Source organism: Pseudorca crassidens, chromosome 11 (genome assembly GCF_039906515.1).
Source record: "Pseudorca crassidens isolate mPseCra1 chromosome 11, mPseCra1.hap1, whole genome shotgun sequence".
Lineage (NCBI taxonomy): Eukaryota > Metazoa > Chordata > Mammalia > Artiodactyla > Delphinidae > Pseudorca > Pseudorca crassidens.
Window position 1 is genome coordinate 95,919,753 of NC_090306.1, and position 26,922 is coordinate 95,946,674.

General features: G+C 53.5%; 1 protein-coding gene and 1 long non-coding RNA gene across 6 annotated transcripts in view; one reads left to right on the top strand and one right to left on the bottom strand.

The window, feature by feature from the left end:
- The window catches only part of TRIOBP (TRIO and F-actin binding protein), a 71,765-nt gene that overhangs the window by 8,040 nt on the left and 36,803 nt on the right, over positions 1–26,922 (top strand). For 4 of the 5 annotated variants that reach the window (XM_067698011.1, XM_067698010.1, XM_067698012.1 and 1 more), the window contains exons 2-9: positions 463–592; positions 1,542–1,702; positions 6,770–6,909; positions 8,410–8,599; positions 10,053–10,221; positions 15,759–18,108; positions 22,185–22,299; positions 22,997–24,127. In XM_067698011.1, the coding sequence (XP_067554112.1) occupies positions 1,589–1,702; positions 6,770–6,909; positions 8,410–8,599; positions 10,053–10,221; positions 15,759–18,108; positions 22,185–22,299; positions 22,997–24,127 (4,209 nt within the window). In that variant the 5' untranslated portion in view covers positions 463–592; positions 1,542–1,588. Of the gene's footprint in view, positions 1–462; positions 593–1,541; positions 1,703–6,769; positions 6,910–8,217; positions 8,321–8,409; positions 8,600–10,052; positions 10,222–15,758; positions 18,109–22,184; positions 22,300–22,996; positions 24,128–26,922 lie in introns of those variants that run through there. The other variant, XM_067698014.1, reaches the window with a different exon arrangement.
- On the bottom strand, positions 18,403–21,235 carry LOC137202442 (uncharacterized). The gene is made up of 3 exons (XR_010932617.1): positions 21,040–21,235; positions 20,329–20,569; positions 18,403–18,927 (listed from the first exon to the last, which is right to left on the bottom strand). It is a non-coding gene; the product is annotated as an uncharacterized lncRNA (long non-coding RNA).

Genomic DNA, 26,922 nt, shown 5'->3' on the forward strand with positions numbered 1-26,922 from the left:
AAGGCTAGTGGGAAAAGGTAGAGGGCTGAGGGACACGAGGAGGGACTGTCTGACTAGCTGGATGGAGGGAGGTCCAGGGGTCCATTCCCCGGGTGGGGCATGCATGTCCGCTGAAGGTTTTTCATTGTTATATCCACACCTAAAGTGCATTTTAGAGAAGGATTCAGCCAATTGGTTGGGGGTGGGAGGGGGAAGCGGGAGCAGTGAGGGGCATGTGTATAAGAGCACCCCACACCCGCCCACAGGGGATTAAGCTGCTTTCTCAGTCCGAGGCGTTGCTCCTTTATGTGGCGGGATTGGGAAGGAACCGCCCAGGCTGGGCAGGACGGATGCCTACTCTCTGCACTACTGGGAACAGGGAACGACGCAGGGAGATAACAGCTCGGGGAGAATTGGAGACCCCGGGGCCACTGAAGTGCCAGTGGTGCCCCCAGCCTCCACCGTGCCCTGCCACTTCCTCAGGTTTGATGGTGAAGGAGCCAGGAATCTTCTCCCTGGTTGCCCCAGGGGAGGATGTGAAATTCCCCAGCTCTCCGCCAAGATTGGCAACTAAGGCCAGATCCCTTGTGACGCTTTGGAGGAAACTCGACAGGTATGAGCAGACGACCTGGGGTCACAGTAAGGTGCATGTGTATTTGGGGATATGGATTCCTCTCACCCCACCCCGCTTGCTGGGGTGAGGAGAGCATCTTCAAGTCGCTCTTCTGACGGGGCTCCCCCGCCCCGCCAGGGCATGGGGTTGGAGCCCTCAGTGGCGCCCAGAGGAAGAGCCCTGTGCTCAGCACAACACCAGGGGTTCTCTTTGGCTGAGCTCTGCCAGACTCGCAGAGTGACCTTATGTTGTTCACTTTCATCCATGATTTTGTCCTCAGTTCTGAAAATACCTGGCTGGCCACTTGCCTCACTCTCAGGGTTTCCCAAGGGACCTGTGTGAGTTGGCAGTGTGATCCAGTGTCCCTCACGCCCACCTCTGGGAGGATGGGGAGGCACAAAGACTGGGTTTGAATCCAGTTCAGCCACTGGGCCTTTGAACAAGTTATGGAATCTCTGTGAGACTTAGTTGCCTCATCTGAAATTAGCATTAATTTTATCTACAGTGCAGGATAACTGTAAGGCAAGGGTACGCAAACTTTGGGGTGCATTGGAATCGCCTAGGAGACATGTATAAAATGCATTGTATAAATGCCTTGTATGAGTGCCTCACCTCCAGAGATTCTGGCTGGGTGGATCAGGGAAGGAACTGGGGATATGCATTTTATGAGCAGCTCAGCTGAGTCTAATGCAGGGTCCTCAAAATACACTTTGAGCAACACTGCAGTAACGACTAGAAATCACGTGTCAAATGTTTGGCAGAGTGCCTGGTGCTTAGGAGGTGCTTAATGAGTGTTTGTTGAGTGAATAAGTGACCAGGTGAAAGAATTGATGGATAACCTCATTTCCTTGGTCCTTGGCGGTCTGGGGGCAAGCTGGGGCTGGAGTCCGGGTGGGCTGCCAGCCAGTCAGCTGGTCTTTGCCTCCCCCCGACCCCTAATTCTTCCCAGGCCCCACCATCGGATTGCAGGAGCTGCCCTGGCCTGATTCAACTGATATGGAGGGGGTGGCTGGGAATGCCCCCTGTGACCACTTTGAAGCTAATGTGCTTGCCCAGAGATGCTGTCAAAACTGCTTCCACCCTGAGGAGGCCCACAGAGCAAGGCATCAGGTAGGCAGGCTTTCTTGAGTGGTGGTTTGGGACAGGGGAGTCTGTGATGGGGGTGCCTGGCTGGGCCACTAACTTGCAGCTGAACTCAGACACTGACCTTCCTTGTGGTCAGAGCCTCAGTTTTCCCAGTCTGTACAATGAGTGGGACCATGTTAATGCTTCCCAAATGCCAGTTATTCTCCTCCTGCTCTTATGATTTTTCTGCCAAGCCTCATATAACCTATTACTTACCGTACTGTCCATTAAATCAATACGCATTTTTTCACTTATATTAAAACAAAACTTTACATCACCACCACAAATAGAAAACTAGAATCATATTCTTTATATAGAAGGTTCAAAGGAAAGAATAAAAGAGGAAAAAAAAACCAACCCAGAAATGTCACTAAATTCTAACTAGAGAGTGTTGTCAGCTCAAGGTTCTGAGCCTGAGCCCTGCTGTCTCTCTGTTAAAAAGGGAGATTGGTAGGTGTTAGCCATTAAAGATACACACATCCACTGGAGACTTTGTCCTTGAAGGTACAGAAGGAGTGAAAGGGGAGGCATTTTCTCACTTTGTGAAGGATGAGGTTTCAGGCTAAGCCCTGGTCCGAGTAAACCCAGAGCTATGCGAAGCACGGGACTGTGAATCTCCAAGGGCGCTGCAGCCTTGACCCCCTCATGGCTCTGTGTCATTCTCAGTGAGACTCGAGGCTCCCCTTGAGCCTGGCCGCCATCTCCGTGCAGGCATTAGCCTCTAAGAGGTGGCCATTATAAGCGAGTTGCTGTTCAGCTTTGGAGCCAAGCAGACCAGAGTTCCAGTCCTAGGTTTGCCATTTACCCGCTGTGTGACCTTGGGTCATTGACTGCTCTGGTTTCACTCTCCTAATGGGTAAAGTGGGGCAACAAGTCTTCTCACCCAGGGCATCTGGCCCTGCTTAGCCCAAGTCACATGTGGCTAATTCGATACACATTCGTTTCCTTTCTTCCTCCTTCCCGACCAGAAGAGTCAACCTGGGAGATTCTTTTCTACCTGTCCTGATACCTCCAAAAACAGCTCCCCTACCCTCACCCCCAAGTTCAGGGAGCAGTTGCCTGAAATCCCTTTGAGTCCATCTCCCATGCAAATGACCTTCTCCCGGTGGGTGGGGAGATGGCAAGCCTGGAACAGGAGGAGAAGCTTGGATTCAGACAGGTCTGAGTTCTAGTCTCAGTCCCACCACTTCCCAGTTGAGACCAGTTGGGCCAGCTCATGTGTTCACATATATTGAATCGGTGCTTAAAATGTGCCAGGCATTATGCTAGATATTGGGGAAACAGTGACAAATAGAACAGACACAGTTCCTGGTTCATGGGCTTGTAGTCTAGCAAGAGAAATGGAGACTAAGAAAGTAATCATGCAAATAATTTTTTAATCATGGTTGTGATAAATGTTGTAAAGGAGCAGCAAGTGGCATGAGGGTAAATGATAGGACATTCGGGGAATGTTTCTCGAAGGAAATGCTACTTTAACTGCTTGGTAAGGGCTGGGAGGGCATCACCAGTGAAGCTGGGGTAAGAGGAGTGGAAGGGAACAATAAGTGCAAAGCCCCTGAGGCAGCAAGGAGGAGGCACACTGGAGGGTGGAGAGAAGCCAAGGATGGAGAATGGGGTGGGGGCTGGGTCTCACCGCCTGTGGGGACTTGTGGACATGCTGAGAACCTTGGACTTTTTCCTGAGACGCATGGGCAGCCACTAAAGATTTTAAACAGACGAGTGATGTGATCAGATTTGCATTTTCAGAAGTCACTCTGACTGCAGGACAGAGAATGGACAGCAGGGAGTGAGAGTGAACAAGGCGACCAATGAGGAAAAAGTGCAATTACTCATATCAGAGGTGACAGAGACTTTTTTTTTAATTAACTAATTTTATTTTGGCTGCACTGGGTCTTCATTGCGGCACGCGGTCTTCTCTAGTTGTGGCGCACGGGCTTAGCTGCGGTATGTGGGATTTTAGTTCCCCAGCCAGGGATTGAACCCAGGCCCCCTGCATTGGGAGCATGGAGTCTTAACCACTGGACCACCAGGGAAGTCCCTGATGCTGGAGATTTTGAGATGGAGACAAATGGACACATTTCAGAACTAACTGAATAGGAGAATCTAAAGGATTTGGTAAATGAGTAACGTGGAGAGGCTGGAACATGGCTGACTGCTGTGTTATTTTCTGAGGCAGAGTTCTTGGAATGGGAGGCCCGTTTGGAGTTGTTTGGGGTGGTGAGTGGGAGGTGCCTGGGGGACACACTGGAGATGAGAGGAGTTTACTTAATATGAGGAGCTCAGGAGCCAGACCTCTGCAGGAGATAGAGGCTTTCAAGTCATCAGGATCTGGCGCTGATGAAAGTCCTGCTCATGGATGAACAGTTTCAAACACATAGAGTCCCAAAATCTGTGTGTTAGAAAAGCATCCCCCAGCCAGATCCTTAATTACACTCCAGCACACACTCATCCCTGAGGGGCCTGATAAAGGTATCACCTGGGGCTAGAGCCAGTTCTGACATCTTCACCTATGTTAGAAAATGCAGGGACTTCCCTGGTGGCGCAGTGGTTAAGAATCTGCCTGCCAATGCAGGGGACATGGGTTCGAGCCCTGGTCCGGGAAGATCCCACATGCCGTGGAGCAACTAAGCCCGTGAGCCACAACTACTGAGCCCATGTGGCACAACTACTGAAGCCTGTGCGCCTAGAGCCCGCGCTCCACAAGAGAAGCCACCGCAATGAGAAGCCTGCGCACCGCATTGAAGAGTAGTCCCTGCTCACCGAAACTAGAGAAAGCCCGCGCGCAGCAACGAAGACCCAATGCAGCCAAAAATAAATAAATAAATAAATTTATTTGAAAAAAAAAGAAAGAAAAAGAAAATGCAGAAAGGGCCCCAGGTCACAGAGCAAACCTTTCCCAGAAGCTTGCTCCAGTTCCCCATGATCCTGGGCTCTGGATGCATCTCTGCTCTGCTCTCAGCTGAGTCTCCCAGGCTGGGAGGCGTGAGGAGGGCTTATCCCTGGAAATCACACAGCCTAGACCAGGTCATGGCCAGGTTCTGGATGGAGAGGGGAGGGTCTTGCTGTATGCCAGGCCCCATACATTCCTTTTCAATGCATCTATTCTTAAGTGTCTTTAACATTTTATTGACTTAACACTAATAAAATTCTATTGAATGTTTTTACATTATTTATTATATTTAAGATGTACAGACCTGGCGGTGTTCTAAGCCCTTTTACTCATATTAACTCATTTAATTCTCATAACACCCCTAGGGAGTGGGTCCATTAATCACCTCCGTTTTGTAGATGAGGAAACCAGGCTCAGAGAGGGAAGTCACTGGGCTGAGGTCACCCAGCTGGGAAGTGGAGGCGCCAGGATTGGGCCTGATGACTGTCTGAGGCCAGAGCCCGTGCTGACCCGCCAGACAGGAAATCAGAGCTGGGGATTAGTTGCTGGGCCTACTCGTGTGGATGGTGGGTAGTGACGGGGGCTGGAGGTGAAGGCAGGGAGGAGGTACCACGACAGGCTGGGGCTCCTGCCGGGCCCAGCTGGGCTGGGACCCCTCGATGATGCCCAGAGTGCCGCTCCCTCCTTATTCACGCGGCAAGGTCCCCAGGGTAGCCAAGGCGCCAGGCCGGGCTGCAGATCTGACACCTCCCGCTATGGAGCGCTGATCAGAATCTGGCTCCCGGGCAGGGGGCGAAACTGAATCCAGAAGGGCCTTCCTTCTCTGGCTTGGATGGCGCGGCAGACACCCCAGCCCCACTCCTTGGCACTGCCCAGGTCCCAGAGTGGCGGCCTTCTTGGAACCCGGAGACTCTGTGCCCACCCCAGGGCTGCGGCCAGGCTGTGGCCTCCGCCCCGGTTCTGGGCTCCAAGGTCCCCAGGGAGCCCGGGCCCAGGCCCCCGCCCGGCCCCGCTCTCAGGTGAGCCGCGAGGATCGGGTTCCTGCGGTTTCATGTCCTGCATTGTTCTTGGCTGGGCCCCGGCTTATGAAACAGTAATGAGGGGCCCCTGCTCCCGCAGCCGGCCCCTCTAAGGTTTCCACTGCCTCGGCTGCCGCCACCTCGGCCCAGAGTCGGGGCCTGGGAGGGCAGCAGCGTGGGGGCCTGAGTTGGAGCCCCCCGGGTACAAGGGTGCTGACAGCCGCCAGCCGCCACTGCCGGAGCCCGCCGCCCAGGTAATCCGAGAGGAGGCGGGGTGCAGGGTGCCGTGGCCGCTGTCCCCCTCACCGGGGGGAGGGCCCTGCCACCCTGGGAGGTGGGGAGGAATGGGGGGGCCTTCCCGGAGGCGAGCAGCCGTTCCCCCGGGTGAGCCCAGCACCAGCCTTCGCAGGTGTGGCCCTTCTCAGGGCAGGAGGGAGAGAGAAACCCTCAGCCAGCTCGGGGGCCCTGACCCCAACCCCTGGAGCCTTGACCTTCCAGCCCTGGAGGCCCCGGCCCTCCTTTAGGAGCGCACATCTCTCCTTTTCTCCAAGGTCTTCCTTCCCATCTCCTCCTCCCTCAGACTACCTCTTCCTGCCTCAGACACTTTCCTTCATCCTCCGGACTAGCTTAATCCTCCCTCTCCCTCCTCATCCTTGAGTTCTGGCAACAGAAGACCCTTTTGGATCCTTTAGTGCCCTTCACATCCCCAGGCACAGACTCATACCTGTGTGCCGACACACACGTGCTTGCTCGTGTACACAAGTCAGGTGGGTATGCTAATGCGTGTGTTTATAAACACATATAAACAAACGTCCATGCACTTATGCAAACAGACACAACAGTGTACCCACCAGACATGCATACACATGCGTGCACATGCGCATACTTGCACACACGCAGGAATTTATACGAACACATACCTGTAGACATGTGCGCATGCACATAACCTGTACCTCTGCCAGCCCCCAGCTTGGGTCCCAAGGAGCACTTCCAGTCTGATGGACAGCTCTCCCTGAGAAGTGGAGATCCCAGGAGGAGCTGTCTGGAGACTCTTCCACACTGCCTGGTGGGGGGAGGGGCTGCACAGGGGGAGGGGAGCCCCCACGTGGGCGACGAGCTGCCTCCTCTCCGACTCTGTCTCAGGAGCCCGGGAGCCCTCCAAGTGCTGAGGCGCCCTATTGCGACCTGCCGCGCCGCCCAGCCGCCCCTGAGGACCCGCTCGGTGCCTCGACCTCCAACTGCCAGTCTGTGGTGGGTTCGGGCCTTGGGCCAGGGCCTGAAAGGTGGGTAGAACCCTGGGGCCTGAGGAGGGGTTCCCGGGGTTGGATGCCCTCACCCATCCCACCCCACACCCCTTCATGCTGGCAGCCTCCGTCTGTGATGGCTGCTGTCGTGGGTCACATGGTCAGTCCACTCGGCCTGGGTACAGGCAGCAGTGGGCATGTTCCATGGGCCCTAGCTCAGGGGATGGAGCGCGTGCACCCACCCTGCTGTGGGCATGGCCCACAGGCCACTCACATTTCCTGGTTCCCTTTGCACTGCTTTAAAAGATTAAACAGTCTCAGCGCCCAGGGGCGCTTTTTATCACCCACCTACCTGACCATGCACTGCCCCTAGGCTCTGGAATTCCCTCCACCCCGGGGCCTAAGTTGGACCAAAGTCCCTCTTTGGGGCCATGGTGCCTTGGGAGGACATGGCTGAGGGTCTAGAGACCTGGGTTCCAGCTTCAGCTCCTTTCCTGATGGGCTGTGGGACCTTGGGCAAGTTATTCCCTCTTTTTATACCTCAGTTTCCCTGTTTAAAAAAGAAGAGGGATTGAATCAAATCAGCATTGTTTTGCGAACATGTGTTCCTCATAGGTAGGCATTATTTTACAAAAAACAAAAAACAGCTCTGCCGTCAAATATGTTTCAGAAAGTCTGGTATAAACAAATTGGAATATTGTTTTTGCAGGACTTGTCAGAGCTTTTAGTTTGCTAGCATGCACTGTGCTTTTGGGTGGGGAAGGTAGGAGAAGAGTGTAATATGTCTCAAACTTATTTGATCACAGACCTCTTTTAAGGGTCATCACTCATTTCTGTCTCATAGGCCAATTTGTGGGTCACTCTTTTTTTTTTTAATTTTAGAATTTTATTTATTTTTTATACAGCAGGTTCTTATTAGTTATCCATTTTATACATATTAGTGTATATACGTCAATCCCAATCTCCCAGTTCATCACACCTCCCCACCACTTTCCCCCCTTGGTGTCCATTGTGGGTCACTTTTTGGGGATACTGCCAGCTCTAACCTACTGGCTTCTTTAAAGCAGGGCTTTCTCTACAGCTCCCTCCCTTGGCATCCAGACCGGTGGCCCTGTCACTGCCCCTGGAGCCCTGCTCCCTCTCAAAGCCCCCTATTAGCCCAGCATGATTCTGTCTTAGTCTTACAGAGCTTGGGGTCCTCTCTCCTGCTCCAGTAACATGGTGGGGGTTGAGGCCACAGCCCTGGTTCACAGTGCATCTCTGCCTTTTCCTAGCTCTGTGACCTTGGCCAGTCCCTTGACCTCTCTGAGCCTCAGTTTCTTCATCTGTAAAATGGGAATCTTTACACTCACTTCGAAGGGAGGCTGTTGGAGCTAAACGAGGCAGCCCACGTGAAGGGCAGAACACAGGCAGCCCTTGGTGTTAGCTCCCTCCTCCACTCAAAAGTGAGGTGTGTGTGCACCTGGGTGGTGGTGGGGTGTTACTCCTTAATTCCCATCACTTTGAGGGAAAAAGTCATGGGTCTGTCTCCTCTCCCAGGGGCCCATCAACAGGGCTCCCTGCAGAGGGCCTCACAGCCACCCCCAGGAGCCAGGAACCCGAGGCAGCACCCTACCTGGAGGGCCTGGCCTCCTCCCTGTGCGGCAACTTCAACGAGAGCCCTGACTCTGGCACCAGCTCCAGCTCTGACTGCGAAGCCCCTGATGATACCAGCGACTCGTCTTCCGTGGTGAGAGGGGGGCGGGAGGCCAGGGCAAGAGCAGGTGTCTGCCCCTGGGCCAGCCCTGGGGTCCCACGCAAACCCCCAGACGGGGCTGAGCCTCTCACAACAGGGAACGGAGCCGAGGTCCTCTGGAGCCTTAGCCAGCATGTTGGGCTGCCCCAGACCATGCACCTGGGAGGGACCGGGGGCTCTGCAGGGCCAGCCCAGGGGGCTGAGGGTCTGGCTATGAAAAGGTGGAGGCAGGTGTTTCAGTTGACAGGGAGCTTGTGCATCGTCAACGGGCTCCAGCTGCCAAAAACTCTCAGTGCACGGAGGGCCGGGATGTTGGGTGTGGTATCCAGATCAGGAGTGGGACTGGACCTAGGCCCTGCCCTGGTCACACACGGCTAAGCCCCATGGCCAGCCCTGGCATAGATCTCCGAGGGTCAGAGGAAAGGGAGCCGGCTGTAGGGCCTGGCAAGGGCGGGGGGCTATTTAGCCAGGAGAAGAGGAGACTCAGGGGAACTTCTTGGGACATGCGACCCTCAAAGTGTTGTCCCAGGACAGAAGAGGCCAGCTATCCAGGAGACCCCAGGGGAAAATGATAAGATTCAGAATAAAACGACCCAGCCCTGCAGGCATTGTCTCAGGAAGGCTCACCACCCGACTCTGAGGTGGAGAGTTTTATGTCCCTGTTTTGGGGCAAGAAATCTGAGGCTCAAAGAAGGGAAGTGACTTACTTGAGGCCACACATCTGGGAAGTGGTGGGGCTAGACTTTAGGGGTTTTTTTGTTATTATAAATTTATTTATTTTTGGCTGCATTGGGTCTTTGTTGCTGCGCACGGGCTTTCTCTAGTTTTGTTGAACGGGGGCTGCTCTTCAATGTGGTGTGTGGGCTTCTCATTGCTGTGGCTTCTCTTGTTGCGGAGCACAGGCTCTAGGCGCGTGGGCTTCAGTAGTTGTGGCATGCGGGCTCAGTAGTTGTGGTGCACGGGCTTAGTTGCTCCGTGGCATGTGGGATCTTCCCGGACCAGGGCTCGAACCCGTGTCCCTTGCATTGGCAGGAGGATTCTTAACCACTGCGCCACCAGGAAAGCCCCTGGGGCTAGACTTTGAACTCACCTACTTCTCTCTGGATCCTGGGGGTGTCTCTGGGGCAGGGACCGCTATTCGAAGGCCCTCCTACCACACGGAGTCTGACTACCCTGGATTCAAGTCCCCTCCCATATAAACCATTTCCCAGCTGTGTGACTTTGGGCAAGTTCTTAGCACCAAGGGACATACCTACTGCACAGGGTTGATTGAACCTTCGCTGAGTTCACACCTTCCAAGAGCCCAGCACAGTCCTGAGCATACAGCAGGTGCTCTTGCAATGTCAATTCCCTTTCCTTCCATCTATCCATCTCATGCTGGGAGTGCAGGCCCTGGGCTCTCTCTCCTTGCTCTCCAAACAGGCTTTCTCCTCCCCTTCCCTGGCAGGACTGGGACACTGTTGAGAGGCAAGAGGAGGCCCCCAGTGGGGACAAGTTCACCGTGATGATCCCACGGAAGCCACAGGAGGGGCCAAGGGCTGACAGTGCCCGAAGGGCTCCTCCTCTCCTCACCCGGTCCCCTGTAGGAGGAGACACTGCAGGCCAGAGAAAGGAGGGTGAGTACCTTCTGCCAGGCCAGGTTGGTCCCTGTGACCACAGGTGTGGTGATGACCAGGGGCCTGGGAACCAGATAACCATTTCTCTGGCTGCGTGGGCCCCTGGGTACATCTTACTTTGACAGCTTGAGTCTTAATAACAGTAACGGTCCCCATATAATTATGGAGCAGGCAATGTGCCATGCAATCTGCTTTAAATACATCATCTTGCAACTGGTGGGTCAGGATCTTCAGGTTGCAAGTGATGGAAACTGGCTGAGTAAAAGTCTAGAGGAATGCCTTCGGGCATGGCTGGATCCAGGTATGCAAATGGCATCAGAAATCTGGTGTCTGCTCTTCTCTCTTCATTCTCAGATCCTCCCCTGATGGTGGCAGGATGAGTAGCAGCGGTATCAGGCTGTATCCTACCTAATTTTCAACTCCCACAGTAAGCGGGCACAATCTTCCCTATAGATATAGCTAAAGTCCCAGGAAGGGTTCTCCCTGGGACCCAGCATGGGTCATGTGCCCAACCTGGAGATCAGGGATGGGATCAATCCCCTGTTCAAACTTCATGGTCTGAGAGTGGAAGAGAGGAGATGGCTCAAAGGAAATCAAGGAGGTGTTGTTTCCAGAGAAAGGCAGAAGGCTGCTGGTCAGGCCAAGCCCACAGATGCCCATGACACTGGTCAGCGTCTCACTGGTATGTGAACCCAGGATGCTGGACCCCCAAAGTTTGGGCCCTCCATCACTACTGCGCTGTGTTGCCTCCTGGTCTGTGTCTTCAGCATCATCAGGATTTAGAGATGTGGGGCGGGGCATCCATGTCCTAACCCCAGAAGGCAGTCTTGGCTTCCTACGGCTCCTGTAGCATTCAGTCATCAAACACGTGAGCACTAACCATGTGTAAGACCTGATGCTAGATACCTTGGGCATTCAGGAAGAGCCAGTCATGGTCCCTGCCCCGAAAAGCTCATCATCCAGTAAAGCAAACAGATGGGAGATGACAGACAGCAGCTCAGGACAGAGGAAGGGCAGAAACAGCTGTGCGGGGTTGTGAGAAGGGCTGGGGGTGAGGGTCGGGGTAGGTCCGGGGTCCGGGGAGAAAGAGCTTCATTCCAGCCAAGGAAGGACTCAGAGGAACACCTTTTGGACTTGGCACTGTAGCTGAGGAAACAGCTGGGTAAAGGCATGGAGGTGTGAAAAGGGAGTATCCTGGTATGCACAGCTTTAGCAGAGATGGTGGTATATAGCTGGGCCAGACCATGCGGGGCCTCTAGAGTCTAGCCAAGGAGTCTGGACTTTCTTTTGTAAGTAGCAGGGGGCCACAGGAGGTTTTTGCGAAGGGGAGCGATGTAATTGGTCCTGTGCCTTAAGAATTTCACTAGGGCAAGGTGTGAAGGATGAATTGAAGCAGGACGAGGCAGAGGAGACTTTTGCAGTTTAGGAGACCATTGCAGCCACTGTAGTGATAACTGGTTTAGGCATGAATCACCGGCTGATGCTAAATTCCTGGGTGAAGGGTTGTCAGGGAACAGTATATTCACACGGTCTCAGAGTATCGCCCCTCAGATTACATATCGATTACAGAGGGAAAAGGCACCCTTAGGATGGGAAGATCTGGCAGACAGCACCTTAACCAAGTGGCCACTCAGCATCCCAGCATGGGGCAAACTGGCCAGGTGCCCCCATGTGTTGCACGGGGGAGGACGTGGCATCTTTTCCAAGTCCAAGAGAGTGGGAACTGATTTTTGGACAATTAGACAGGAGGCTGTGAGAGCAAGTGGCCCGTGGACAGGGAGGGCCTCTCTGGGGAGGCGACATTGTAGCTGAGATCTAAGTTCAGAAACAGAAGGAAGAGCCATTGCAGAGCCTTAAGGAGTGGGCAGAGGTGGCAGGTTGGAGGAGAGAAGAAAGATGGGGTGATAGGAGCATGTGGAGTGTAGGAGAAGGGGGTGCAGAGGAGGCCGGTGTTGGGGGCCACCAGTAACCTGACCCTCCCTCCCAGCCTGTTCCTCCTCCAATCTGTTCTATGTCACCACCCATCCGGAGGCTCAGGTCCCAAATCTCGTGTTATCCCGATTCCTCTTTCCTCACGTTTTACATCCAATCAGCAGCAATTCTGGTCAGCACCTCTAAAACACACCCCAAATATGTCTCCTTTTTGCCATCTTTACCACTGCTCCCCGACCAAACCAGGGGTTATTGCCACAGCGCCTTCAGATCTCCTGTTTCTGCCAGGCCCCTTTAGTCCATTCTGCCCCCAGCAGCTGAGCCATCCTTTAAAAACATTCATCAGATCTTGTCAGCACCCCAGCCTCCACTGCCCTGCCCCATCAGGCCCTGGGGAGAGTGTGTATGGGAAGAAGCGCCTCCCCAGTGCGAATGGCCTGAGAGCTGGTGGGGTTTTGTACTAAATCCCTGCTTTCTTGCTCTTAAACACAGGGGCCGTGGGGTGGGGGGACCCTCACTATGTGACCTGCTTGATCAAAGGCAGTCACCACTGTCTGCCTGGCGGCAGGTTCCCAAATTGCAGCAGGAGGCCACGGCCTGGGGGGAATTAGCCAAGTCCAAGATGCTGGGAATGCCTTGACATCCCTCTCGGGGCACCTCTCAGTTTGCAGACACACTCCATGGGGCAGGCTGTGCCGAGCCCGGCTAGCTGAGGGACAAAACACAGATGCCCTAGAACCTCTGCACAGCCTGCCCTGTGTGCTCACTAAGGGGGCTGCAGGAATGAAGTCAGATCCTGGGTGGGCCAGGCTCCAAGGGATGCTTGTGATGGGTGGGAAAGGGAAGAAACCGGGGCTGGGGGTGCTGACCCAGCTGTGAGCCACTGGGAGTGGTGGTAAACGCCATCTCAGCCAGTGCACATGCTCAAAGGGTGGGAAGACTCCAGGACGAGGTGCAACTCAGAGCTGGAAGGTGGTGGCACAATATTATTGCTCACTTATGGTGTGCTAGACACTTTCCTAAGCCCAGTAGACACAGTAATAAACAAGAAGGCGAGGCCCCTACCCACAGGGAGCTGGGAGGCCGGTGGGGGCAGGCAGAGCCTTGCCACACATGGGAAATGCCTGGATTTTATTCCAAGTGCAGATGGGAGCCCTTGAAGTTTTTGCTTTTTTTTTTTTTGCGGTACGCGGGCCTCTCACTGCTGTGGCCTCTCCCGACGCGGAGCACAGGCTCCAGACGCACAGGCTCAGCAGCCATGGCTCACGGGCCCAGCCACTCCGCGGACGTGGGATCTTCCCGGACCGGGACACAAACCCGCGTCCCCTGCATTGGCAGGCGGACTCCCAACCACTGCGCCACCAGGGAAGCCCTGCATTTTTTTAAAATCTTTTAGAAGAGTTGCAAGGATAGTACAGAGAGTTTCCATTATACTGCTTACCCGGGTTTTCCCAGTGTTGACATCTTACATAACCATAGCCCTATTATCAAAATTAAGAAATTAAAAAAAATATATGTTAAGAAATTAACACTGGTAACAATACTACTGACTAAACTACAGACTTTCTTTGGATTCACCGTTTTTCCACACATGGCCCTTTTATGTTGCAGGATCCAATCCAGGATCCCACATTGTGTTTAGTTACCATGTCTTTCAGTTTTCTCCCATCTGTGACAGCTTTTCGTCTCTCCTTGTAAGCAGGGGTGATCTAGCTAGATTTGCTTTTGGAAAGGATCTCCCTGGATGGGTGATGACCTTGGGCCCAGAGTGCACATTGTTGGGGGGCTATTGCAACCATCCAGGTGAGAAAGGAGGGTAGCTGAGAGCGGGGAGGTGGGAAGAGGTGGATGAGAGGAGCGTGCAGATTTGGAACGTCGTGGGGCATCAGACCATCACGCAACCACAAGGCAAATTTTTTTTTTGGCCGAATCGCCGGCTTGCGGGATCCTAGATCCCGGTCTCAGCAGTGAAAGCGCCGAGTCCCAACCCCTGGACTGCCAGGGAATTCCCAACAGCGCAAATTTTAAGTGCTGCTCTGTGCGTGGTTCCAGTTCCTCGATGGGTGCTGGAAACTCAAGACTTCAGTGACACCAGCTCAGAGAGTTTGGAGGAGGCAGAGGTTTCAAAGTGTGAGAAGAGGGTTTCCATTTTTTTTTTTTTTTGGCCGCGTTGCATGGCTTGTGGGATCTCAGTTCCCCCACCAGGGACTGAGCCCTGGGCCAAGGCAGTGAAAGTGCAGAATCCGAACCACTAGGCCATCAGGCAACTCCCCAGAGAAGAGGGACTCTTAAGTGCGGACTTTAATGAATGCAGTCGTGGCTCCTTCAAGACACGGCCACAATACCCGTTACTTCTCTCCTGAAGTACCAGCCCAGGGACACGCACACAGCTGGTGGCCACCACATGCTTGGTGACCAAGGGACTGAGGGGGGTGTAGGGTGACACCATGATCATGGCGGCCCCTTCATGGGGATGGGAGTTGTGAGGGGGTCACTGATTAGCGAAGTTACATGAATCCCTTAGATCAGGGCTTCTTAAACTGTAACGTGCATGCAAATCACCTGGGAATCTTATTAAAATGTGATTCTGATGCAGTGCACCCAGGGTGCACCTGAGATTCTGCATTTCTTAGCAAACCCCCGGGTGAGGCCAATGCTGCTGGTTCACAAAAGGAACTTTTTAGAGCGATCACACAAGTCTCACTGGAAGAGAGGGGGGAGTTTCTCGGAATCCAGTTGCAGGAAGTAGAACAGAAATGAAAATTTGTTGGTAGCTGCTATTCGATCCAGCTCTCCCTCTCTGGGTCACACAGGCTATTTTATGCTTCTTTCTTTCTTTTTCTTTTCTTTAAAGGTTTTTTGATGTGGACTATTTTTTTTTTTTTTTTTTTTTTTTTGCGGTACACTGGCCTCTCACTGTTGTGGCCTCTCCCGTTGCGGAGCACAGGCTCTGGACGCGCAGGCTCAGCGGCCATGGCTCACGGGCCTAGCCGCTCCGCGGCATGTGGGATCTTCCCGGACCGGGGCACGAACCCGTGTCCCCTGCATTGGCAGGCGGACTCCCAACCACTGCGCCACCAGGGAAGCCCAATGTGGACTATTTTTAAAGTCTTTATTGAATTTGTTATAACATTGCTTCTGTTTTATGTTTTGGTTTTTTGACCGCAAGTCATGTGGGATCTTAGCTCCTCGACCAGGGATTGAACCCGCACCCCCTGCATTGGAAGGCAACGTCTTAACCACTGGATGGCCAGGGAAGTCCCTCACAGACTATTTTCAAAACTGCTCTTTACGAGTTTGCCTCTTTTCTAACTTGTTCGTGAACCCCCAGACTATGTGACCTTCGGCTCTAGAGCCCACCCCACTTTGACCGAGTCATCCTGGTTTTCAATTTCAGATTCCTGACATCAGCTTGAGAGTGGCATCTAAGCCCTCCTCCAATCTGTTGCTCAGAGGGGTGGAGTTGTGTGATAGGGAAAGTGGGTCCTCTAAGGAGACAGTGTGGGGTGTGCCCCAATCATCTGTCCCAGGGGACAAAGAAAGGTAGGCTGTGGGAGCTGCCTAGACCTCTGCCTTTACCTTGAACCTAACTCTTCTCTCTCTAGGCTCTGGTGGTGGGAACCGAAGCGCCGGACAGCACTGGGCGAAGCTCCGGGGAGAAAGCGCGTACTTCTTGGAGCGGCACCGGTCGGCGCTGACCCCGGTCTCTCCCGCGACACCACAGAGTGGTGCTCGAAGTACCACCCCCCAGGCTTCCTCTCTCCATCGCTCTGCTTCCACACAACTCGATACCTCCCGAGCCTCCTCTCCCCCACGACTTGCCCAACGGGACAACCCCAGAACCTCATCCACCCAGCAGGACACCCCCAGGACCTCTTCCACACAGCGGAACACCCCCAGAGCATCCTCTCCCTCAAGAGTCGCCCAACGGGATAACCCCAGAACCTCGTCCATCCAACAGGATACCCCTAGGGCCTCTTCCACGCAACAGAACACCCGCAGACCATCCTCTCCCTCAAGAGTCGCCCAACGGGACAACCCCAGAACCTCGTCCACCCAACAGGACACCCCCAAGACCTCTTCCACACAGCGGAATGCCCCCAGAGCATCCTCTCCCTCAAGAGTTGCCCAACGGGATAACCCCAGAACCTCGTCCACCCAACAGGACACCCCCAAGACCTCTTCCACACAGCGGAACACCCCCAGAGCATCCTCTCCCTCAAGAGTTGCCCAACGGGATAACCCCAGAACCTCGTCCACCCAACAGGATACCCCTAGGGCCTCTTCCACGCAACAGAACACCCCCAGAGCATCCTCTCCCTCAAGAGTCGCCCAACGGGACAACCCCAGAACCTCGTCCACCCAACGAAATAATCCTCAAGTTTCCTTTCCCCCCAGAGCCACCCAACAAGACAACTCCAGAGCCTCTTCTACCCAACAGGACAGCCCTCAAGCTCCTGTCCCTACTTGTACTCACCAGAGGGACAACCCCAGACCTTCTTGTATTCAACAGAACACTCCCAGAACCTCTTCTACCCAAAGGGACAACCCCAAAACCTCTTGTGCCCAACGGGACAATCCCAAATCCTCTTCCTCGCGGCGGGAAAACCCAGGAAGCTCCTCCTCTCAGGGCTGCACCCAACGGGACAATCCCGGACCTTCCTCTCCCCGTCGTTCCTCTCAGCGGAACAATCCCAGGAATTCCTCTCCCCATCGTACTAACAAAGACATTCCATGGGCTTCCTTTCCCCTCCGGCCAACCCAGGGTGATGGCCCCCGAACCTCTTCCCCATCTCGCTCCAAGCAAAGTGAGGTTCCCTGGGCATCCATTGCCCTCCGGCCAACCCAAAGCGACAGGCCTCAGACCTCATCTCCCATCAGACCAGCTCAGCGTGACTCACCCCAGCGCTCCTCCAGCCCCACCCAGCACAACTCACCATCCCGGGCCACTTCCTCCTCCCACCCGCCAAGCCACCACAGTGCCTCCCGGACCTCCTCGCCTCTGCACCCTGCTACCCGCGGTGCACCCCAGACCTCTCCGGAGCCCTCCCAGCCCCCCTGCCCTGTGTGCATTGGGCACCGGGATGCCCCTCGAGCCTCCTCGCCTCCTCGCTATTTGCAGCATGACCCCTTTCCCTTCTTCCCAGACCCCCACGCATCTGAGAGTGAATCGCCCCACCATGACCCCCCCTATATGCCCCCAGCCGTATGCATTGGACACCGGGATGCCCCTCGGGCTTCCTCACCCCCCCGCCACACCCAATTTGACCCCTTTCCCTTCCTCCCAGACACGTCAGATGCTGAGAACCAGTCCGCCCAGCACGAGCCTCCTCAGTTCCCCCCCACTGTGTGTATCGGGCACCGTGATGCACCCCGGGCCTCCTCCCCGCCGCGCCAAGCCCCAGAGCCCTCCCTCTTGTTCCAGGATCTCCCCAGGGCCAGCACCGAGAGCCTTGTCCCCTCCACAGACTCTCTGCACGAGCGCCTCCACATCCCCAGCCCTGTATGCATTGGGCACCGTGATGCACCCTCCTTCTCGTCCCCGCCCCGCCAGGCCCCCGAGCCCTCCCTCTTCTTCCAGGACCCCACTGGGACTAGCATGGAGAGCCTGGCCCCCTCCACCGACTCTCTGCGTGGCTCCCCAGTGCTGCCCCCTCAAGTGTGCATAGGGCACCGGGATGCCCCTCGAGCCTCCTCTCCACCCCGCCACCCGCCCAGTGACCTAGCGCTCCTGGCACCCTCACCTCCGCCAGGCAGCTCGGGGGGCTCCCGGGGCTCGGCACCCCCGGGTGAGACCAGGCACAACTTGGAGAGGGAGGAATACACCGTGCTGGCCGACCTGCCCCCACCCAGGAGGCTGGCGCAGAGGGAGCCAGGGCCCCAGTGCAGCAACGGGGGCCGCACCCGCAGCCCTGGCCGGGCAGAGGTGGAGCGCCTCTTCGGGCAAGAGCGCAGGTGAGCCCAGGGCTGGGGCAGCCAGGTGGGCTGGGGCGGAGGCTCGGCGGCGGCAGGACAGGTGGAAGGTTCACAGGCTTAGGTTCCAAACCAGGAAAGGGTTTAGGCCCCCGCCCTGCCGCTTACTGGCTATGTGACCTTAGGCAAATCACTTCACCTGTTTCCGCACCTTAGGAGTTGTTTTTGACAATTAAGTGATATTGTGCATAGCCTAAGAGTAAGAGCGAAGACGAGGGTCAGGCAGGCTGGGTTCAAATCCTGGGTCAACGCCATTCGCCAACTGGTGTGATGTGGTAAAGTGATCTACCTAAGCCTCAGTTTCCTCATCTGTAAAATTAGAACATTAGTACATTAATTTAAATGAGGTTAAATTCTCAAACCCTTTGTTTGATCCAGAGTCACAGGTTTATTTATTTATTTTTTACACCTTATGTGAGGGAGAAGAAAGTGTCCCAGATTTTTTTTCTGCCTTAAAGAAGAAAGCTCACAGGTCCCTTGCATTTCCGAAAACAGAGATGTCAATTTAAAACGTATGGCCAGAGCCACATATTTTAAATAAGAGAACCCACAGAATGATAGACTTTTTTTAGAGGTTAAATATTCCTTTCCTGGGACGCAGCGACAGCACCTGAAGTCCAGGAATCCCACAAGTCTCCTTGGTCAGTGGCTCCATTCATGCGGGTGTTTACAACCCAGCAGAATGTCTGCTTTTCCCCAGTCTTGGGGAGGAGAAATGTTTCCTCCAAATCCGGCTGAGATTTCTTTCTCCAGCAGTTCCAGCCTCAGAGTCTTTAAGGATCAGGGCTGAAATTCCATTCGCTAAGTTCAAGAGAACAAAAAAACATAGGTCTGAAAGTCTCAAAACTTTCAGTGTAGAATTCAATAAATTATAGCATATTTACCGAGGCTGAGGTGTGCAACCACCACCACAACATAATTTTAGAACATTTCCATCACCCTAAGGAGTGGGTAATATTTTGCATCCACAATTCCTCTCTTTGTTGTTCCTTAGAAAACATTTTCTCTTAGATTTGAATCTGCACGAGAAACCTTATCTCTTATTCTTCAAATTTCCTTTTCCAGTAAGTTTTATCCATTTAAAACCCAGGCGACAACCTTTGTGGTCTCCAGCATTAGTGTAATTCTTTCTTTGGCCTCTTAAAAAAAATACTTTCGTTTTTTTAGAGCAGTTTTTGGTTCACAACAAAATTGAGCAGAAAGTACAGAGATTTCCCATATACGCCCTGTTCCTACACGTGCACAGCTACTCCACTATCAACATCCCCCGTCAGAGTGGTCCACTTGTTGCAATCCATAAACTTACACTGACACATTATCACCCAAAGTCCATAGTTCACATTAGGGTTCACTCTTGGTGATGTACATTCTGAGTTCAGACAAATGTATAATGACGTGTGTCTACCATCAGAGTATCACACGGAATAGTCTCACTACCCTGAAAATCCCCTTTGTCTTTGGCCTTTTATGATGACTATTTTTGGTCTGATGTCAATTTGCATACCTTTGACTTTACCTGATGACTCAGCAGGGTCTTTGAACCAAAGTTAAATTTTCTTTCCTTCTTTTTTTTTCTTACCGTAATTAACTTTTAGAGAGATAAAGCGTTTATAGTAGAAGTCTGGAATATTTATACTTTTATTAATCATTTAATTGTTTTTACACAGATACTTCTATTCATTTTGCTCTCTTTGAAGTAGATTTACCTTTTTTTTAAAGCTTTATTGAGGTATGAGTGATATATAAAAATTGCATATTTAGCATATATATTTTGGTGAAGTAGATTATTTGCTTTTAACCAAGGCTTTACGACTCTACTGAGTAATTAAAATTTTCCCTCTTGTATGGCATTTTTTCCAAGTAGAAAACCATTCGTCCTCTGAAGATAAAATTTTAAAACCTACTTAAATATCTCTAAGGGACAGACTGAAATTTATGAGTGGGTGGCTGTAGAGCTGTACTCTTACTTTCTCCCATTCATTCATTCAACATGTATTTATTGAGCATCTACTCTGTTCAAGCATTGCTCTAACTGAGGCTGGACGTTTTTTCTTAAAGGGCTATTATCACATTAAAGCATTAGGAATTTTGGCTCGATATCTTCATTCCTGCCCTCTTGATACCTTTGGATTTTCTTGTCTTAGAATCATATAAGCATTTCCTAGTATCTTGAATTCAAAACAGAGCCTTCATGGAATTTACCTGACTTGACAGTCGCTGTCCTTTAATACCCTCTGGAGGTGGAAGAGCCCATCCAAGCTTCTTTGTCATCCTCGGTGCAGAGCCACACCAACCCTCAGGAACAGGTGGCCCGAGGAAATACTGTTGCTTCAGCATCAGGAGGCTGGGTCTCTGTCCAAGTCTCAGAATTTTCTTGAGTTCTCTCCCCTCTCTCCATTCCACACGGGGGGAACCTTCTCAGACGGAATGCTCACTGAACAAGCTGGAGTTTATATGGAAAATGCATTCATTTGGAAGAGAACGCACGTTTGCCACCCTGCACAGGGTAGTTTCTGCCATTATCCTCCCCACCTAGTCAACGTTGGGGTTTTTGCTTCGCAGAGGCTCCTACACCCCGGTTCTGAGGGAAATTCACTCTAAGGCATCAGATCTCACAAAGCAAGGAAACTCTCTCGCTTCAAATTGGATTAAAAATTGAACCTGATCAGGCAGCCGTCAAACTTAGAAACAGTTACTCCAGAGCAGGGAACTTTGGTTTCCTGTGAGTCCAATGCTAAGAATGGCTAAAAAATCAAATTAGTTTATGGATCTGATTCCAATAACATTGGCAAAAGCCATAAGACAAGAACAAAGCCCAAGGCCTTAATTGTTTCACTTTCTAAAGCCTCTGCAGAGTTTCAGCCTAGTCCCCAAGCTGGAGGCAGACTGCAGGGTATGGGTCCTGGCTCAGACCTGAGGAGAGATTCTTCTTCCTGTTTCACTGGCTGGGTCAAGGTCAGCACCTGGTCATCTTTCCCAGCCTTCTGGTTTGGTTCAGCCACCAGAGACACAGCTCCATCTGCCAATTTAGATGAAGTCTGACTCTCAAACCCTCTTGCAATAAATATCCTGAATACCCAGTGGAGTGGTTAGGTCTTTTCTTTTGACCCCCTCACACACGGGAGGGGAGAGATGTACCCAGATTCTGTTTAATGTTCCTACATTTCAACAGAGATGTCACGTTAAATATTAATAGCCATGGCTAACGATTATTCAGCAAGACAACTAGCTGGAACTAGGGACTTTCCACAGCTTAGAGGTTGTCTTCGCCGGACGTGGCAACAATGCCTGAAATCTGGGTGTTTTAGAAATGACATTTGCATGGGCGGTTTTATGTTGGCCTTTCTGGAGTTGTGGGGAAAAGAGGATGTTTCTTCCTTCTGATCTTGCTAAGAGCTCTTTAACCAACAGCTAGAGGGCTGCAGCTAGTACTGAGGGGAACAGGTTGGCCTGGGAAGTCCAAAATTTACCATATGGACAGAAAATGGGCAGAAAGAATGGAATATGGGGGCATATGTCATTCTGCCTCTCCTGTCTCCACCTCATGGATTGCAGGAGTTGAAATGAGATAGTACAAGTGCCTGGGACACAGGAAGTGTTCCATAAATGTTTGCCATTATGATCACGCATGCACACTGCCTACGACACGGTAGGTGCTCAATAAATCTTAATTCCCACAAGGACCAGTCTAGCCTTTGTCTGAGGGTGAACTGTGGGCTGCCAGTGGGGTGGCGGCCAGAAAGGAAGTACTGAGTGAGACAGGAGGCGGTCAAGGCCAAGGCTGAGCTCCCCAACCTTTGCCCACCCCTTTTCTCATTTCATCTTCCCAACAGCCCCATGAGGCAGGTAGAATAGGGCAGTGTCGACTATCCCCATTTTGCAGAAGGGGAAACTGAGGCCCTGAAAGGATCCTCCCTCACTTAAGGCCCTTCAACGAGCTTGTGGTGGGTCCCTGGATCTGCTACATCTCTTCCACTGGGGGTGGGAGTAGAGGAGCTGGGGTGCCGGGAGTGGGGCAGTCCCAAGGGCCCTCAGAGGGGCGGTGCGTTTGCTCATAGGAAGTCCGAGGCACCGGGGGCCTTCCAGACCCGGGATGAGGGGCGGTCGCAGCGGCCCAGCCAAGTTCAGAGCCAACCTCTCCGAAGACAGTCCAGCCCTGCCCTCAGCAGGGAGGTGAGCACTGCCAGCCTGCCCGGGGCCCCTGCACCCCCAAGGGGTGAGCCACAGCTTCTCCCCTCCCCCAGGTGCTGGGCGGGGGTCCTGGGAAGGGAGGTTCTTTACGAAAGGGTCAGAGTCCCAATCATGGGCGTCCAGCTCCTCCCTCTCCCAAAGAGCCAGCAAAATTGAGCCAGACCCCATCAGTCCATCCTGAAGACGGCCCTTCCATGCTGCCCCCATCCTCCATTAGGCACCTGCCATCTTGAGAAGTTTTCAGGGAAAACCTCCCCATACGTCAGTCCAGCTCTAAGGGCTGTCTCTTCCAGGGTGGGGATTGGTATTTTTAAAGAAACTCTTAGATGGCAGGGCCCAACCCAGTGTGAATGGAGTATTGGTGGTGGAAATTCCGGCACCTGATAGCCCAGGTTGGAATCAATATCTTGGGGGGGAGGGGGAAGTCCGGAAAGTGAGCAGCTGTTTGCAGATCTTTTTCTGGAACTGAGGAAGGTGGGTGAGAGGGAAGGGCTGACACCCCCAGGGAGGGAAGCCAGAGACCCTAGGTACTTTTTGACCTGCTTTAATCCAGCCTGCCGTGAGGACAGAGCTTGCAACTCCCTGAAGCCTGGCTAAGACCCCAGTTTCCTGTCCTCCTAGACAGACACCACCCAGTCAAGGTCCTGGAGCCTCACCCACTCCCTCACCTCATCCTCAGGTAACCAAGCCCCTCGCGAAGCAGGCAGAACCGGCCCGGCGGAGCCGAGCAGAGCCCCCTCGTCCCAGGAGCCCCGAGAGGCGGCCTGAGGGGGAACGGCGGCTCCAGGGGTCCTCGCCGCCCCCGAGGACGTCAGCCAGAACTCCTGAGAGGGAGCAGCGGACAGAGAGCCCTCTGGAAAGAGGCCGGGCGGGCCCAAGACGGCCCCTGGGAGGGCAGCAGAGTCTGGAGGGACCGCCAGGATCCGGGGACCCACACGGACACCTGGAGAGAGGCTGGGGCAGGCAGGAGGGCCCAGGCCTGGGGGGCTGGCTAGGACTTGGGGGGCCCAGGCAGGGGGCTGCCAGAGCCCCAGAGGAAACCTGGAGGGGCCCTCCCAGGGAGTCTGAGGAGAGCTGGAAGCTGCTGGCTGGCCCCCCCTGCCACAGGGGGCAGGCAGAGGCCTGGGAGGAACCCCCCAGTGCTGGGCCATGGGAGCCCTCTGGCAGGCCAGCTCAGCGGGGCTGGGGCAGCCTGCAGGAGCTGTCCAGTCCTCACCAGCCTATGAGGCCCCCAGAGAGCTCCAGGGCAGGCCCAGGAGAGTTCTCGAAACCCCGGAGGCCTGAGACCACCCCTGCCACGGGCTGGGGGGCTGAGGGAGCCTGTCCACACCTGCGTGGCCCCGAGAGGCAGCCCGAGCTTGACTGGAGGGACCTGGTGGGCCTCCTCATGGCCCCCAGAGAGGGGGCCTGGACCCACTCGGGGGAGCCGACACTCGCCTCCACTCTTCCGAGGCTGGACTGGGAAGGCCTCCTGGAGCTCCTGCAGGCCCAGCTGCCCCGCCGGGACTCGGCTGGACACTGGGGTGGGCCAGGCACAATTTCCCCAGGCACGAAGGGTACTCTGGAGCTGGAGCCAGAGCGACACACCCAGTCTGAAGGAGGGGCAGGAGCTACTCTGGTCAATGGATACAGCCCTGGGCAGTGGCCCCAGAGCTCCGCCCAGCCGCCCAGCCCTGCCGGCATCTCCACCCAGTGGCCAAAGACCAAAGTGACAAGTGGACCAGAGACCTCAACTATGGCTGGTCTGGAGGAGACAGGCCAGCTGAGGGGCAGGAGCCCTGCAGAGGGCCCCAGCTCGCTACAATGGGAGGTAAGTCAGCCTCACTTCCGAGGGGCAGCCTGAAAGTCAGTCCCACCGCACACAAGTGTCCCGAAAGGCCTCCCCTCAGCTTCTGCACACAATCCTCCTGACCAAAAGCTTCCCCTAGCACAAACTGCACAGTGATAATGAGAGCACTGTTTTTGAGCATGTACTGTGTGCTAAGCCTTGGTCTGAATGCTTCATGGTATTTTCCTCATTTAATCTCCACAGCAGTCTGATGAGAAAGGCACTATTTATTTACAGACAAGGAAACTGAGACACAGAGAGGTTAAGCCACTCACCCAAGATCACACAGCTAGTCAGGGCCAGGGTAGGGGTGGACCCCGGGTCTGCTCTGTGCAGATCACCCTGAGGCCTCAAGCAAGATGCACTGGCCAGGCCCTTCTCCCCTCCTGGCCTTACAATACTCGGTTTGTGTTGCCTCTGGTGGCTTCTACCTGGCCCTGTCTGGGACTGCAGCCAGCGTGGTCGTGTCCCCTCGCCACTGCTGTATTCCAAGTTCCTTAAAGTCCAGGAGTGAAGCTTGACAGCTTCACTTACCTTTCTCTGGCCCATACAGCTCCTCTCAGGCACAGAGAAGGGGTTGCATAAATGCTCACTGGGCTGAGCTGGCTGCTGAGACAGCTGCTTAAATGGGGGCCTATATGTAAAGTAGGCCCAGTGCCTGGCGCATAGTAGGTGCTCACCAAATCCCTTCCTGTTTCTTTGGCCCAGGGGCAGGGTCACAGAGTCAGTAGTGCTCTGGTGCTGCCCAGAGCATTTACCTGAAGATGGTCAGTGGGAAGGGTCCTGGAGGCCAGAACCCTGCAACCTGGCCTCAGCTCACCAGGAATGCAGCAGGTGGTTTTGGACACCCAGACTCTCTTGGTCCTGGTCTTCCTCTGTAAAACGGGACCAACTACTTCCCTGACAGGCACTACTGGGGCGATGCGGCAGCTCCTGCTCTTTCATCCAGACCCTCCTCTTCTCCACAATGTGCAGCCCAGTACCGCCTCCCCCACGGATGACAGGGGAGGGCTTATGGTGTGCCGGGCCTTGGCCTTGGGGCTTCGCATGCTTTGCCACATGTGCCTCAGCTAGATACGAGGCCCAGACTCATTCAGCATTTGCTGGGGGTCACACAAGTATAAGTCGAGAGAAGTGAGATCAAAGTATTGACTCCAAAGCCCGAGTTTTTACTTTTTAAAATTTTATTGAAGTATAGTTGATTTACAATGTTGTGTTCATTTCTGCTGTACAGCGAAGTGACTCAGTTATACATATATATACTTTTTCATATTCTTTTCCATTATGGTTTATCATAGGATATTGAATATATTTCCCTGTGCTATACAGTAGGACCTTGTTGCTTATGCATCCTATATATACTAGTTTGCAAGACAAAAGACATTTGTCTTTCTTTCTGACTTCATTTTGTATGATAATCTCTAGGTCCATCCGTGTTGCTGCAAATGGCATTATTTCATTCTTTTTTGTGGCTGAGTAATATTCCTGTGTGTGTGTGTGTGTGTGTGTGTGTACACCACGTGTATATACACCACATCTTATTTATCCATTCATCTGTTGATGGACATTTAGGTTGTTTCCATGTCTTGGAAAAGCCCAAGCTTTTAACCACTATTTTGTGGAGCCTCTGAGCCCATGGAAGGACTAGGGAGCCCCCTTCCCTGCATTTCCCTGAGGCTGCTCTCGATTTCTCCCCTGATCAACTCAGTGCACAGACACCAGAGATGCAGGGATGAGCCAGCTTGGTCCTGCCCTTGGGACCAAGAGGGGACTTGGGGCCCCACACGAGAGGTTGCTATCAGGCTTGTTGGGCAGGCAGGTGGACCACCACAGGCAGCTCAAGGAGAAGATGCTGCGTCCCAGTGGACGCTGGGATGCTGCAGGCTGGTCTGGTCAGAAGAGAAGAGGGAGGAAAGAGAGATTCTCTAGCTAGAGTTACTCCATGGTGAGGCGCAGGGGTCCCTGGGTGGTTAGGAGATGGTGACTGGGGAGGGGCAGGAACACCAGGTGCTTCAGGCCATTTCACAGATGACACAGCAGAGGCATTCATCAGGTCCTGCTGGGGCTCCAGCTGGTCATCTCTAGGAAATCTTTGGCATGGCATTCAAGGCCTCCTGGCCTTCCTTCCCCCACAGATTTGCCCTCTAGCTGTGCTGAGCTGGCTGCAGAGCTCTGTGAGTACATCTCCCTGCCCTTGTGCCTGCTGTTTCTGGCTAGGAAGCTCTTCCCTTCCCTCTTCACTCACCAAACATCTGTTCATTGTTTGAGTCTTAGATCAGCTGCCCTGTTCTGAGACGCCTTCCCTGAATACTCACGCCACCCCTGGATTGGTGATGTTTCCCTTCCGGGCTTGGTAGTTCTGCTACTCTTCATCTGGTCACACTCAGTTGTCATTTTCCCTTAAAAAACATGAGCTCCATGCGGGCAGGAGATGCACCTACTTTATCTCTGTACCCCTGGCCCCTGGCCCAGGGTCTGACACAAAGGAGATGAGCTTAGTGGCTGGTTGACCAGTGAATACATGGATGCTTGAGGGCTTGCAAGAAACAGACGGAGGGTGGGTAGGTCCGTGGGTAGTTGATGGATGAATGATGGACGACAGATGTATGAACGGGTGATGGATAGATGATATATGTTGGACAAATGAGAAACAGATGTTGGATGGATGACAGATGGGTGGATGGATGGATGGATAGACGGGTGATGAATGAACAGATGACGGGTGCTGGATAGATAGATGTTGCATGGATGGGTAAACGTTGTGGAATATGGATGAT